General features: G+C 37.7%; 1 protein-coding gene and 1 long non-coding RNA gene across 9 annotated transcripts in view; one reads left to right on the forward strand and one right to left on the reverse strand.

Annotated features, from left to right (window-relative positions):
* Nucleotides 1–4,270, reverse strand: part of EMC2 (ER membrane protein complex subunit 2) — a 54,518-nt gene extending 50,248 nt beyond the window's left edge. For 4 of the 5 annotated variants that reach the window (XM_036075761.2, XM_036075762.2, XM_036075760.2 and 1 more), the window contains exon 1: nucleotides 4,177–4,270. In XM_036075761.2, coding sequence (XP_035931654.1) covers nucleotides 4,177–4,216 — 40 coding nt within the window. In that variant the 5' untranslated portion in view covers nucleotides 4,217–4,270. The remainder of the gene's footprint in view (nucleotides 1–4,176) is intronic. The other variant, XM_036075757.2, reaches the window with a different exon arrangement.
* Nucleotides 4,271–4,342: 72 nt separating this feature from the next.
* The window catches only part of LOC118532429 (uncharacterized), a 145,675-nt gene continuing 133,522 nt past the window's right edge, over nucleotides 4,343–16,495 (forward strand). For 2 of the 4 annotated variants that reach the window (XR_013447739.1, XR_013447738.1), the window contains exons 1-2: nucleotides 4,385–4,474; nucleotides 14,170–14,277. This is a non-coding gene — a long non-coding RNA (uncharacterized LOC118532429). Of the gene's footprint in view, nucleotides 4,475–14,169; nucleotides 14,278–16,495 lie in introns of all 4 variants that reach the window. The other 2 variants (XR_013447740.1, XR_013447741.1) reach the window with 2 other exon arrangements.

Consider the following 16,495-nt stretch of genomic DNA (forward strand, 5'->3'; position numbering starts at 1 on the left):
AAAAAACAAATACACACCCCTTATCACATCACAACATATGTTATCTTTAGATCCACAGCATGGGTTCTCAAAACTCATTCAAACTCTATCCCCTATACCATGGTTCACTTACAGTCTTAAATCCACATTCACTTTCAACCTAGCAGATTATTTTATTTTATCTTAAAGATTTATTTATGGGCACCTGAGTGGCTCAGTTGGTTAAGCGAATGCCTTCAGCTCAGGTCATGATCCTGGAGTCCCAGGATCGAGTCCCACATCAGGCTCCCTGCTCATTTGGAAGCCTGCTTCTCCCTCTGACCCTACCCCCTCTTGTGCACTCTCTCTCTCAAATAAATAAAATCTTAAAAAAAAAAAAAAAGATTTATTTATTTATTTGAGAGAGAGAGAGCATTTAGAGGAGAGGGGCTAGGGAGATGGAGAGAGAAACCCAAGCAGACTCTGCACTGAGCACAGAAGCTGACCTGAGGCTCGATCTCACGACCCTGAGATCACAACCTGAGCCAAAACCAAGAGTCAGATGCTTAATCAACTGGGCTACCCAGGTGCCCCAACCTCACAGATTATTTTAAAAGAGGAGTAAGTGCCTTGGGAATATAAATTATTTAGTGTTTTACAGATCTTATCCATAACACTGCACCCTTTGCCCATATGCTGAACCCAAATTAGGCTAGCATTCAAGGTACCAACCTAGCTCTTACCTTGAAAAAATTACCTTCACAAAACATATACATATCCATAAGTATGTATCTTTAGCTTAGAAGTGAAATCTCAGGGTATGTTCCATGAGATCTGGGATCCTGCCTGTCTTGTTTAGCACTGTATCCTCAGGAACTAGGACAGTGCTTAGTGCAAAGTACTCCAGATATGTATTTAATTAACATGTTATTTAGTATATAGGCTAATAGTTAAAGCTAGGTGTGAATGAGATCACCCACAGAAGGCATTTAACCTTTTAATTTTAGACTCTTTGAATCTGATGAGACCTTTGAACCCTCTTTTCACAGAAAGATGTACATGTTTACATACATTCAATTTTACATACAATTTCAGGGAATTCAAAGACCACATGAAACTTACCCCTCCATCAGTCAGGATTCTATTGATCTCAGGTTTAATAACCACCAATAATAGATTAAGTAGAGTGCTAAGAAAAGAACCATTAGGGACACTAAAAATCAAGGAGCAAATGGATATAGAAAACTCACAAAGGAAAGGTCTGAAAAGTAAGAGGAGACCCATAATGTTATTATGAAACCAAGGAAAGAATGTTTCATGGTGTGATCTGCAACAACTAATATAGTGGTAAAAAAAACCACATTAGACCTGGCATTAGGTTTCCCTAGAAACCTTACTGGAATGAGAGGGCATGGAAACCAAATTATGTTGTTTGGATGACTGAATAAAGAGAAAGTAGAGACAGTAAGTACTTTAATAATTATTTTTCCAACAAATATTCATTTAGTGCCTATTTCAAGCCAGGCATTGTGCTAGACATCCTATCCATATCCTGGCCAAATATCCTATTTTTGAGAAACTTGGCTATACCCTTCTTACAACTCTCTTTCCCACCTCCAAACTCCTAAGTAGTAACTCCTCTAACAAACATTAATTTTCAACCGGTTGAATAAGTAAACCATATATTCTACTTTTTTTATAGAGCCCAAAAGATTGTGTTAGACTTACTATATGGGTCTTTTATAAACGTGATAAATTTTCCTATCACAAGAATTATAGTACTTTTTGAACAAGCCATTTCCACAACCTTAATTCATGATGCTGTTCAATGGAATTCTTAAGGACACAGGTCCAACTGACATGCCCTCCCAAAAAAAATCTAAACAAAAAACTATCTCTAAGAGTCCTCTATCACCTTCTAAAATCCTAAAAATTTGTTACTGTAAGTCTCTGAAAGAAAAATCTAGATCACTCTTTAAAAGTCCCCTAAAACAGAACTCTGATTCTGGAAAGGTCTGAAACCTTCATTTTACAAATAAGCAAACTATATCCTATTAGTAAAGTGAGCTGCCTAAGTCTACCTAAGATACTACAGAAATTTTTCCAATACTAGAAAAATGGCTTATAGTCTTTTGTGACAATTTGTTAATGTTTATTATTAATGCCATTAACAATTCACTTAGTCAACAAATAATGACTGAGCAACTCCAAAATGTCTAGCACAAGACCAAGATATGACTGGTCCCTCCCTCCATTCTAGGAGACAGAAGTTTAAAACTTAACAAATTGGATAAGTACTTCAATAGTATGAGGACACAGAGTTAAGGGCCAGGAGTACATTTTGTTGCTTTTGTTGTTGTTTTTTTCTTTTTAAAAAATTTTAGTGGAGGGCTAGGGTAGGGTGGTCAAGGAAGGCTCTCTGAAGTTCATGACCTTTGAGGGAAATTCTGATAAACAGAATATATAATGGTAGCAAGAACAGGGCAAGAAAGGAAAAACACTCCTAGTGGAAGAAATAGCATCTGTCCAGCCCTAAGACAGAGGAGTAGGGGAATTCAACAAAAGTCAGCATAGCCAGCTCACAAAGTAAGGGAGAAAATAGTTAAGATAAAGCTGGAGACATGGGCAGGATCATATTTTTTATAAAGCACTTAATAGTTTAAAAGCACTTTAACATGCTCTCTTTTGTTCAATCATACTTGTGAAGTAGCTAATATTTATTATTCTAAATCCACTCCTCCTTAGAATACCCACAGGATAAAGTCCAAGTTACCTAGTTAAGTCACCTTGTCTGCTGGTAGGTATGATAGTTACACATCTACTTGTTCCTACCACCTAAGAAACCTATATTGAACATACCTTCAAAGTAACACTTTCTAAAAAGCATGAAATATTTGAAACACTTTTTAAAAAGCATTAAAAGTAACAGCCACATATCTACCATCTGGCTTAAAAATATATCCTGACACAAACCTTTGGAAACTATGTATTTTACAGGTCTGTCCTCTCCATTAGACTGTGAACTCCCTAAAAGTAAGGACTGTGTGTTACTTAATTTAATATACCCAGGATCTAGCACAAAGCATTTAATACTTTTAATATAATGAATTCCCCAAATGCAGGTAGAAATACTGTTCACAGTGAGCTAGAGGCCACAAAACCAATGATAAATTATTGAATTCAGTTCAAGTATAAAGGAATTTTACCTTTTCCCATACATGTTTGCAATTTTGTAATAGTGGATAGATACATTCACCATTAAATGGTCAATATAACTTTCAGTCCACATGTTATTAGGTCATTGTTTAAATATCTGAAGAAGGAATTCACTAAACAAATAAGCTATTAAAGTCTACTGTTAAATGATGAGAATAGAAATTTCAATTACACAACTTTCATGCCCTAGAGAAACTCGAGGCTCTTCTCTTAACCATGCTTCCCAGTAAAGTTTTTAAGAGAACAATCTCTTACAGAATTGGTTCAAAGTTTGGCTGCTTCCAGATTTAAACAACACACTCCACCTTAGATTAAAGTAGGATGGGAAAACAAGTCCATCACACTTATGCATATGCCCAAGATAACCAGTTATTTTCCCTTTCAGAAAAGGAATTACTGGCAGGAAGTGAGAAGAAAGTTGTGTTACGAGTCTAAGTGTGTTTTGAGGGGAAATGGGGCAGCGAATACTGAAGAGGAGAATTCAGAGACCCAGTTTTGCAGAGAGAACGAAATGTAAAGTGGCACGTAGAAAAATCAGATTTGTTCATGGGTCTTTCACAGACCTTTACTGCACAGAGTTGTAACCTTTACACAGCACTTAATAAAAGGCCTTATAGACCCTGTATTTCTTGGCTGCAGGGAAGCTTCAGCGGGCAACTATCCCGTCTCCTCCGCGCCGCCCAGCAGCCACATGAAATGTGTGACAGCCCTCCCGCCTTATAATGGAAGCTACCCTGGGCCACTGTACTGGCGCAGAAGTACGTGGGTCAGTCTGTCGATGAGCACAAGCGGTGGGGAACACCGCAGACTCCAGTCGGAGGCCGGGCCAAGGAAGGGGTCAGCCTCAACCTCCACCTTAGCCACCACCTCAGCTCGGCCCGTCCAGAGAGAGCTCCAGTGCAGAAGACAGACCGGAGAATCCACGTCTCCACCGGGAGCAGTTACTGCCGAACCGCTTCCCAGGGCTTTTGGTCTTTCCGCACCCGCCCCGCCCGCAGTTACCTTCCCAAGTGACATCGTAAAGCTCTGAGACCTTCGCCATCTTCTCAGAACCTGGAGGCAGGGAATGAGAGGGCGGGGAGACACTGTCACGTGACCTGAGACCGGGAGGTGGTGAATTACGACACCATTTTTCATTGGTCGAGAGAGCGGAGGGGGCGGGAATCGCTGCGCACGTGCACAAGGCTCTGCGGAGGGGCTGTTGGGGAAAGGGGCGGGGCCAGCTGGGCGGCGACAGGCTTTCACGGACTTTGAGGACGCCGTGGCTGAGCGCTGGGAAGTGGAGTCGGCTTGCTTTGAGGTGACTTTTTGCCAGGGATTTTTTTTTTTTTTTAGCAAATGCTGTTTTGTTTTGTTTTTTTTTTTAATATGCACCACTCTCGGTTTTTCTTTTTTTTCTATGTAGCTGTATTCGTTCTCTTCCCACTCCCTAATAGTACCTTGTTCTCGTCATGCACTGCTGCAACGTAACGTTCTGCTCCAATCCTTTATTTGCCCCCCACTTTCCTCCTTCCTTAATGGGGTTTGCTTTCCATTTTCTTTTGAATGTTCGAGTAAACTGTTACACTCCAAAAACTTTTTAAAATCTGTTTGAGGGACTAAGCGGGATTCTGCCTTTTCACATTACGTTTGTGTGGCCGAGGACTTCTTAATGTTCACCTCAATGTCTTCTTGCCAACCTGGGTTAGTCTGCCACTCTAGATTTGAAAACTCGTAAAACCAGCCAATATGTAAGTCCTTATAAATAAATGAAATACTGAATAAATGTACGAATGAGAGCATCCCAGCCCCTGCACTTCGCTCCTCCGTAACCTCACGGGGGAGCCTCCTTCCCCGCCCTTTCCCACCAAGCTAATTGCTTTCAGGGACCTTAGACCCCATCTACTAGACCTAGGGAGAAATGTCTGGAGTAGAAGAAATTTAAGTTCACATGCATATATTTAGTATTTAAAACAATGGAAACGTAAAATTGTACAGGAAGAATATGTAAAGTGAGGAAAGAAAGCTTTTTAAAAATCCCTACATTACAGCCATAGCTAAAGGACAGTGAAGAAGAGGCAATCAAGGTAGGAGAAGGGAGAAAAGAGAGTCACATCCCACAAAGCAAGGGAGTAGAACTAAAAAAAAAAAGGAACTATCAATAGCATCTGACACAGAGAAGTTCCGTAAGGACAGAAAAGACTACTGAACTTATAAACTTGGTGTAGATTCTGAATAAGGTTCATTCTCTCCAAACTTAACACACCTTGTAGAGACTCTTCATTCAAAAAAATTAAAAACCTTCCACTGAGAAATTCACATATCCTAATGTTTCAGTAGAACAATGGAATGAACAAGAACTCTATCAGACAGATTTGAATCCAGGCTCCACTATTTAGTAGGTGGCTGACTTTCAGAATGTGTATCTCTGAGCATCAGAGTTGCTCTTTTATAAAAAAGAAGCTAGTTATATCTATATAAAAAGAAAAATATCTACTTTGAGTTGTTATCAATATTAAAAGAGATACTGCATGACGCTCCCATGGAGGTACCAGTCCTTTGGCTATAAATACTACTTATATGCTGATAACTCCCAAATTCTCCCCTGAGACCCGATTCTGCTTTCTTGACATATTCATTTAGATAGCTAATATGCATCTCTAAGTTAACATATCCCAAACAGAACTCTGGATTCCTGCCACCACACCCCCCCAACTTGGCCTTCCCCATTGCAGTTGATTAAACTATCCACCTAGTTGCACAACCTAAAATCCTAGGAAGTATTGTTGATTCCCCACCCCCTATGTGCAGTCTGTCAGCAAATTCTGTATTGTACTTCCAAAACTTTCCCCAAATCTATTTGCATCTCCACTGCTACTACTTCAGTCTAAGCCACAACCATCTCTCACCTGACTGTAATAGCCTCTTAACCGTGTTAGTTTCATTCTTGCTATGTAAAATCTATTTTCTATACAGCAGCCCTACTGTCTTAAAAAAAATAAAATAAAAATCAGACTACAGAAGTCCTTTGCTCGTGGCTCTCAAATGACTCCCCCAGGCAATAAAAATATACTCTAAACACTTTACCACAGTTTACAGGGCTCCACTCAGTGTGGCTCTCTCCTACATCCCTTACCTCATCTACCATTCTTTCTTCACTAGACCCCAGCCATTCTGGCCTACTTCCTATTCCTCAAACATTCCAAACTCCTATCTGCCTTGGGTGGCATTTGCCCCTTATCCCTTTTCCTGGAATGTTCCTTTCCATATCTTTAAGTGGCTGTCTTCTTTTTGTCTTTTATATCTGTTTTATTTAAAACTACTATCTACTTATAGGGAGGCCTTTCTTGACTATCCAATAACAAGTGGCTCCTAGTTAATGCCTATTACATCATTATGACACTTACCAGTTTAATTTTTTTTGTTTACCTATTTTCTGTATTTTTTCATTGTTATATACATTCCTTGAGAGTATGGACTTTGTCATTTTAACCTTGGAACATCCAACCTAGAAAAACCTGGCATACAGTAAATATTTATTGAATGAGTGACTTAGATACTCAAAAAATAACACCTTGTATTAGTGATTATTAGGATAATATTTCATAGTAGTGCACATTTGAACTCTACTCCTTGGTTATGGGTAGGATGTTCTCTTTTTATATCTAATATTTTCCTAAAAATTATAAACATAGTGAGTTTGGGACCATACCAATTCATTTTACATCTCCCAGCCTCTTACCACAGTATGTGGCATATGTATTTGTGACATACATCTACAAATTAATATTTGTACTAAATTGTTTATGCCTAACATTTTGTTGGATTTTTTGAGGGGGTGAAAGCCCAACGAGTTGCCTTTTAAATACTTAAAATGGATATTATCAGTTACAACTAAATAAGGGAGTAAATATTCTCTAGTCATTTCAACTAAATGCCCTTGTAACTAGCTGCTAGTGTCTCTCAGGCAGTAAACTGTATGACAGTATGTTAAAGGAGGTCATTTTCAGAATTTCTGAGCTGGAAACTAGAATGATTTCATTTTTGACTTAGAAGGTATTTATGAATCATTAAAACTATATTTTTCAAACTTTTTTTTGCCTGCAACCCATATGAAGGAATACATTTTACATCACACAATATGCATACATATATATAAAACTGAAACAAAAAAAAACTAGCCTTGCAATGTGTTTATCCTCTTTATTTTCTATTCAAATTGATTCAATTTCATTTTTTTTTAATAAAAACACTGGTTGCAACGCATTAATGGGGTAATGCACATACTTTGAAAAACCAGTGGACTTTGCATATGTTTCCTAATCTGAGGCCTTGAAGTAAAATGGTTTGCTCAAGTTCTTGCCACTAGTAGGTAACAAAGATGGGAAATACATATGAAAGAGATAAGCTGTTTAAGTCATAGGTAAAAAATGAAATATTTACAGGAAAAATATATTTAAGGGAAATTGTTTTACCAATAGTAATCTCTGAAGTGGGGAATGTCACTGTGTGTTTATATATTGTAACACTGCAGATGTCTAATGAAACTTGCCCTCCTTAGGCCAGGAAAGAACTGTTATGTCAGTGACAAAATTCTTTATTCTTCTTTAACATTCTATAATATAATTATAAGTGTAAATAAAAAATAAATGTCTTCTATAGATAAAACCATAACCCCGAGAACATAAACATCAATCATATTTTCTATAAACCTACTTTTATAAAATATTTTCAAAATTTTATCTCTCACCCTCTCACTACTTTGAAAAAGACATTCATGTTTGTTAAAAATATTTAATCCAGTTTCTCTGATTGAACACTGCCTGGTATTGGTGACAAATATCAAGGAAATATCCAAGCAGCCAAATATTAGATTATGCCATGTTAGACACTATCTCATTTAATGATCTCAGTAAAACAATGAAAAAAGCATATGAATGTGGTCTATAACATGCTTTTTTAAATGTGATGCTGTCTTATGATTTTCATTTTTTTTACAAGCTTATGTTTGAGTAGTTAGAATGATAATACATCAGAATGAACTAGAGTCAGAAAGGAATAATTTTGAATAAGCCTACATTATCTTTGAGATGGGATAAGCTTTATTTATCAAGCCATATTGGCCTACAAAGCCCTTTGGAGTGCTTCTTTTTTATGGTCAAAGTTTACTTAAATAATATCTTCAGACATTATGAAAGACTAAAGCAACTTTTTAGATGTAATAAACCTTGTGGCATTTATAAAATGGACATCATTTAACAAGACAGCATAATACCATTTGAATTGATTTTGCAATATCCAACATCATCATCATTATTTAGAATCTACTGTTTGCTTTGTTCTATCTTAATCATCCTGAATTAAAATATTCCACATTATGTAGCACAGTTTATAACCTGTATTTACGGTGACAATTATCCATGAAAGTAAATTGGTCTCACTACAAGTCTCATATAAAATTTACTATAGCTTTTAAATCATGTTATTGTTTCTAATTAGTGAATCATAGCCATAAATCCCTTTGCATTTAAGGGAAAATATTACTTATTTCATCTTCATTCCATGTCAATAGATTTTCACTGTGACACATTCACATTTGGAAGGAAGTTTTCCTTAGAGTTTTATTTACCAAAAGCCAGATTAACATGGAGTTGTTTTAAGAACCTTCCTGAACATTTTTTATTACATTTTTAAAAGATTATGTAACTTAGTATGTCCCACCCTCCAAACACAAGAGCCTGTACCCCCTTTGCTGGCACAACTGTAGTGTTTAGGCACTTCTAGTTTTCCCAACTTTACCATCATTTGCAGTATATGTTTTAAAATGTGCCAGCAGTTCATTTCACATCCAATTATATTATTTTAGAAAGCAAGAGAGAGTCTCTGGGAAACATTTCCAGTGAGATCACTTTGGTCCTTTCACAGTAGAATTCACAAACTGATAATTACCCCTCTGTGCCATAGTTGTAACAGTGAAAAGGAAAGTACATCCAGAAAGAGTACACCCAAAATTTCTCCCACATGAGCAATAAACTATAGCTGTTCCTTTTTAAGATTTATAACCATACTTAAAAGTCCACTTTTTCAAATGATATTTATTTAATTTCCCCGAAGTGCATATTCTGTTCTCATACACAAATACATCTGTGTATATGTAGCAGTCTTTGTGCAAAAATGTGGTTTTGTAAATACCTTTTTTGTGTACTAAAAATCCAGGAGTCTCTATGAACTATTATAGTGACCTGATGGTTTCTGGAGCCCATCTAGACTCCATTTTCTACAGTAGAACTATAACTGAATTCTTTATTTGAAAAATGTTCAAAAAGGTATTTATTCACAATAAATAAATTGCATTATGGGTAAGCTCACACACAAATATACTGAATATTGGGGCACCTGAGTGGCTCAGTCAGTTAAGCATCTACCTTCAGCTCAGGCTGTGATCTCAGGGTCCTGGGTTGGAGCCCCACATCCAGCCCTGTGTAGGGCTCCCTGCTCCATAAAATTTCGTGGCAGGAAGTCTGTTTCTCCCTGGCCCTCTGCCCTCCCCTCAACCCCGCTCATGCACTCTATCTCTCTCGCAAATAAATAAAATCTTTAAAAAAACATATACTGAATATTAACTTAGACACTTTTTCTAAGTACATGTTATTCTGTTACAAATATAATTTTCGTTTTTCTGCAGTCTCTCTTCTGTGATTTGTTAGCATCACTCTAGCCGCAAGTGGCTTAAGTTGTTCATTCAGACCTGTAGTTCTGATGTATCTTTGTTTGTTTGTTTGTTTCCCTTGCCATCAGGCTACAAGTTCATTTCCTTTACTCGTCATCTTTTTCTTTCTATGGTCATGCTGACCACTCTTTGCTAGAATTCATTTAAATGCCAATAGCAACACTGGACACAAAGTGTCCCTCTTACCTTTCAGGTCATAAATCATACCCTTTTTTGCACATAGGAAGGCTTACTTAGTCAACCCCATGGATTTGTTTGGGAAAAAGACTGGTTTCCCAGCAGAATTCCACTAAGAAAACTGCCTACCCCCTAAATCCATTCTACCAACCTCATCCATCTCTATCTCATACCTGCAGAAACACCACAATCTCAAATTTTTTTTAAAGGTATCTAACATAATTTTTTAAATTTTAGTTAAAATTCTTTTTTTTAAGATGTTATTTATTTGAAAGAGGGCATGAGCGGGATAAGGGGCAGAGGGAGAAGCAGACTCCCCACTGAGCAGGGAGCCCAGCCCGGGGCTCAATCCCAGGACCCTGAGATCATGACCTGAGCCGAAGGCAGATACTTAACCAACTGAACCACCCAGGCACCTCTAAAATTATTTTTTTAATTGAAGTATAATTAGCATATTGTTATATTAGTTTCAGATGTACAATACAATGATTCAACAATTCTATACATTACTCAGTGCTCATCATAAGCAGGGTATTCTTAATCCCCTTTATCTTTTTCACTCTTCCCCCTACCCACCTCCTCTCTGGTAGTTATGCCTTTGTTTATTCTCTGTATTTAAGAGTCTGTCTTTTTGTTTGTTTCCTTTTTTCTTTGTTTCTTGGATTCCACATATGAGTGAAATCATATGGCATTTGTTTTTCTCTGTCTTATTTCACTTAGCATTATATCCTCTATGTCCATCTATGTTGTTGTGAATGGCAAGATCTCATTCTTTTTTATGGCTTAGTAATATTCATTGTGCATATATACCACATCATCTTTATCCATTCGGCTATGGATGGACACTTGGGTTGCTTCCATACTTTGGCTATTGTAAATAATGCTGCAGTAAACATAGGGGTGCATATATCTTTTTGAATTAGTGTTTTTGCTGTCTTTGGGTTAAAACCCAGTAGTGGAATTACTGGATCATATGGTTAATTATATAATATTTTTGAGGAACCTCTATACTGTTTTCTACAGTGGCTGCACCAATTTATATTTCCACCAACAGTGTACAAGGGTTCCTTTTTCTTCACATTCTCTCAAACACTTGTTATTTCTTGTCTTTTGAGTTTAACCATTCTGACAGGTGTAAGGTCTCATCGTGGTTCTTTATCTTAAAACTGTGAGTTAAGAACAATATAAGTGTGCTTCAAAAGCTGCCACTCAGTTCAAATTACTGCCACCTCACTAGAAATTTTTTGAGCAATAAAATATTTTAACTTCCTTCTGCCATTATGTTTCCATTATAGATTCTTTTACATCTTTTAATAATGGGCTTGAGCATTTCTGTGGGTGGGGTGGGAACCACAATAGTCAGAGGGGAATGATTTCAGTTGATGCAGTTTTTCTAGCAATAGCAAGATTATGGAATATTAAAAATAACCTCAATCTAATCTTGAGAAAACATCACAGACAAACCCAGATTGAGAGCCATTCTATGAGAATAACTGACCAGTACTCATCAGAGAGTGGCAGTGACATGATATATTGCTCTTCTAAGCCTTTAGACAAATGCTTAGTCTTAGATGCCCATTGACAGATTCTGGTGTCGTATATGTAGTGGAATTAAGTGTACAGATTTAACAGTTATAAAAGAGTCCCCAAAGTAGTTTGTATTAATTACAAACTGTACATACCATGTCATAGAGGGCATAGAGTTTCATTACATTCCGAGGTAACAGCAATGGATTATTTGCCAACATACATGTACGTTGCTCCCTTCTGCAGAACTTGCTGGGTTTTAACCCGAAGTTGCTCATTCTAGCTATGTAATTAAGGAATCTGAGCAAGTTATTTTAACTTCATTGAATCATAGTTTCCTTCTATGTCACATAAGCGTATTAATACTTGCTGATTATAACAAGGATTACAAGTAATAAACACAGAAGTTCTCACACAAAGTCTGGCATGTGGTATAATAATACCCAGTATTATATACCAATTATTGAGTATTTACTGTATACCTGGCACTTCACAGATTGCTCTTTGTAGATTATTTCAAACAACAACCCCACTTTACAGATGAAGGAACAGTTCAGAGGGGTTGAATAACCTTCCCAAACACACAATGATATACTCCTTCACAGAGCAGGATCTTAGTAAAAAATAGCTTTGCCACGTTGGTACTCTGGGAAGGGAAAGCTTTCAGACCATGATGCGTATTTTATGCCTGTGAAAGAAAAGAGCCTCCGAAGCAGGATTGGACAGAAAGAGCCTCATGCCGTGATTTAGATCGGACAAAGTATTAGCCAGTTCAATGAGAAAAGCTCCTGAGCAAAGATTGCCCATTAGAGGAGTCCTACACTAGGTAGAAATGGCCAGGCCCTAGAACCCCCACATGTTCAATCATTGTGTGGGGGCTGCCTGGAAGAGCATGGCCCCAGCTCAGACGGTGAGATGAGTTTTGAAGCCTTTAAGAGCTGGAAGCTGTCAGCTGACTTGCACTCCTTGCAGTTGAATAGCAAGTTGTTGGGGTTTTTTTAAAGATTTTATTTATTTATTTGACAGAAAGACACAGCGAGAAAGGGAACACAAGCAGGGGGAGTGGGAGAGGGAGAAGTGGGCTTCCCGCTGAGCAGGGAGCCCCATGCGGGGCTTGATTCCAGGACCCTGGGATCATGACCTGAGCCGAAGGCAGACGCTTAACACCTGAGCCACCCAGGTGCCCCGCAAGTTCTGAAGGGAGATTCTAACAGAGCACCTCGCTAGCTGCCACAGTAGCATTGTTTTTATTATTCCATTCTGGGTGTAATCTTCCATTTTTGTTGAGAAGTAGGTCTCCTGAAATACTAGCTAGACTGCAAAGCTATTTAACATAGCTATTAGACATATGGAAATTTTACTTCAACTCCACAAAATGTCTTCTAGTATATGATTAATAGTTCAATAGTGCTTACTTTGCATTGAAGAAAAGACATGGTAGATTATAGATAGCCCACAGAGACTTGAAAATTTGCTTATTTTTTTATGAAACACTAATCAGGAATTATTCATTCTTTTCTTGTGAAGGGAATTAATGCTACTACCATTGATAAATTACCTAGGATTTCATATTTCTTTTTTTTTCAGTCAGATTCCAAATACATACAAGTAATTTAGAATTTTTAAACATCTTTCCGAGAATAACAGTGTAACTCTGAAAAACGGCAGCATTTCTAAAATTCTATAACTCAAGATCTCCATGAAGTACTAGAAAATTCCAAAGATACTGCGCTCACAATGCCCCTTGATAATTCACTGGACAGCTGCCATACTATCATTGATGATTGCTTCTTAATAAACTTAAGCAAAGCCAAATTTTGTTAAAACTTTCACCCCAAAACAGAAAATTGATTACAGGTCTGAAATATGAATGGTGCATAAATCCAAAGACCCTCACTGTCAAACTATACTTCTCCCTACTGAATGCCAAGGCAGTCCTAGTTAGCATTTGCTGTGCTGCACAGATGCCCTTCTAGAAAGGTATTACAGGTGCTCCATATGCTGGGCTGCCAGAATGAAATAATGAAAGCAGTACCTAATGGGAGAAGGCAGAGTGCTCCCCAGACTCAAATGAATAACAAAGTTATTGAAGGATTGTACCTTTTAAAGAAAGAAACTTGCAACAAAAAGAGTATTGGTGAACAAAACTTTGGCAGTTATTTTCAGGGAACAGTTATATGGGACACAGAAGCTATGAATCTCAATGCACAAATTCAGGTGCGCAAGAACAAAATTTGCATTTTTATAAAACTCAATTTCTATTTGAGGTACCTTCTTGGAGGAAGACAAAAATTTAATCTCAGATTGGAATTTGTCCCCACCTTGCTGCCTTCTCCTTTTTCAAGGCTACCCTAACTTATGTGAAAGTGATGTTTAGAATATTGAACAAACCATAGGGCAAAGTCCCTGACTGTGTTAGTAGCCTTTATGATTCTCACCTTCTAGTTAACACACCCTGTATGGTCTCTCCCACATTGAATATGGGTGACCTGTGTTATCAATAAGATATTTCAGAAATGATGAAGTGCAACTTTTGAGGCTGTCATAAAAGATATTGTGTCTTCTGCCTTGCTCTCTCTTAGATCACTCATTCTGGGGAAGAAAGCTCCCATGTCATGAAGACAATCATGCAGCTTTACAGAGAGATCCAGGTAGTGAGGAACTGAGGTGTCCTGCAACTTGCAAGCCATGTGAGTGATACATCTTAGATTGTTCCTCCATCCCCAGACAAGACTTCAGACCCAGCTGACATTTTGACTGCAAACTCATGAGATACGTTTAGCCAGAACAGCTCAGCTAAGCTGTTCCCAAATTCCTGACTCTCAGAAACTGTGTGAGATAACAAATGTTTATTATTGCTTTAAGCTGCCAGTTTTATACAACAATAGATAAGTAATATACCAAAAAAATCAGAAAGGAGGCAGACACTGGCTTATTGCTTACACAGCATCCTGGAGTCTCCTCTACTATCCCAGGCATTATTCATTAGTTTGGGGAGGGTAGGTGATTCTGGGTAAATGCCTATTTATCAGCGAATGTGAAGTACTTTGATAACTTATCAACTAGTACAGCCATACCAGTTATATATCAGTCATGCTTATGTAGTCTCAAGACATTGAGAAGCCCACCTAGTCTTCCAGTTAGCACTACAGCCCTTCTTTCTCTCCACAAATGCGTCCAGGTCCTGTGGGTCTCCTAACTACTTTTGGATCACATGGGAATTTGAGGTTCCAATCTTTTGTTTGTTCCAATCTTTTATTTGTTCTTAGTGCTCTCACCTCCTTGACACCCTGACTAGAAAATAAGGCTTCTCTCTCTGGGAACCTCTAAACTTGAATTTTGTTGGCTCCTCTTGAGGCTCATCTTCCTTACCACTCCTGCCTCCATTCGCCAACCCTATGAGAGCAATATTTCAGTCTCAAGGGAAGTACCCCTGCAGCCTCAGTGCTTCATTCCCCAAGCATTGTCTTGTGATTTTTCCAGAGGCAGCTATGTATATCCTCTCTGATGAGTTTTGAAAACCAAAGCCAGAGGGATGAGGTTCCTGACTTCCTAGTTTTCTCCCCTCACACTCTCTCCCTGAGACAGTACTTCAGGATCTGGAGGAGGGTGAGGCAAGTTTCATTCTCAGAGAGATGGGCAGAGAAAGAGAATATCACTTCTTAACCTAAAAATGTTATCCCACTGCCCCGTCTCTAGAGAAATTTAATGTCTGCCCGCTAAAGAACTATTATATTGGCTGGGACGTGATTATTTCATCAAAGCTCAACAGGTTCTAATTAATAGCTCTTTGCTCTGATTCCATGATGATAAAGTAACACTTTGGTTTGATTTTCCAAGTACCTAGATACCTTGAAAAGGTACTTTCCTCACAAAGCCAATATAGTTGTATCTCTTTTCTAGAGAGATCTTTGCCTGACTTCCCCCAATCAGGGTTAGGTACCCTGCTCATATGCTCCAGTATTCCCTCTGCCTAAAAGCACTTATCCCACTGTGTTATAATCATTATATATCATCATTTGTGTCTATCACTAGACTCTAAGCTCCATTCAACATCTGTGTTGATGTTGATTTGTCCCCAGAGACTCAATAATTATTTGTGGAAAGGCAGAAGCTCCATTACATCAATGCTCACTGATTTGGGGTTTTATAAACCAGTAAAATTTCTAGGAAAAAGGTAAAGGAGTCAATTTAAGTTGCCAACTTTTTATTTTGCTAAGTGAGGACGTTAAAAGCAATCACTACAACTTAGCTTCACATAGTTTCATCTTAAAATTGCTATTTTAACACCAAAGGAGTTATAGGATTCAATAAGAACAGTCCCTGAAAAGGAGTAAATTTAACTTCTTTACCAGAGACCAGTGACAGCTTCTACCTGAATTGGCACCACATGGCAGACACATTTGAGAACTGCTGAAAACTTCTTAAATCCCTTCCTACTCTCAGATAGATAATTTGAAATGGTAACTCTATACCTATTTCCAAAGTGGGAAATTCTAGATTTTTTTTTTAAAGAAACATTCCCAAAAAGCTAACTCCTGATTTCTTATTCTTATTATCTGTGTCCTTAAAGGAAAAAAAAAAGTCACCGAACATCTTGGCACATGATTCACAGCTGGGACTTACTATCCTCTTCAAAATTTTTTACTCTTCCCCAGTAAATCCCTGAAGGAGTAAACATATTAGAAAGTAAGAACTACTGTAATTTTGTTTGTCTTTAAAACATGTATGGGGAAGGGTTGCTCCAGTCTGATCTAAGAAGAAAAATAAAATTATAGTTGAAGTATCGCATGACGCAAAACATTTCTGGCAAATTTATGTTGAATATAGCTCTTGTCTCATAAATTCAACAAAATTCATTTTGATTAAGTTTTACACTAAAGCACCACACGTGTATTATTAGTGTTT

Source organism: Halichoerus grypus, chromosome 5 (assembly GCF_964656455.1).
Source record: "Halichoerus grypus chromosome 5, mHalGry1.hap1.1, whole genome shotgun sequence".
NCBI classification, from domain to species: Eukaryota; Metazoa; Chordata; class Mammalia; order Carnivora; family Phocidae; genus Halichoerus; species Halichoerus grypus.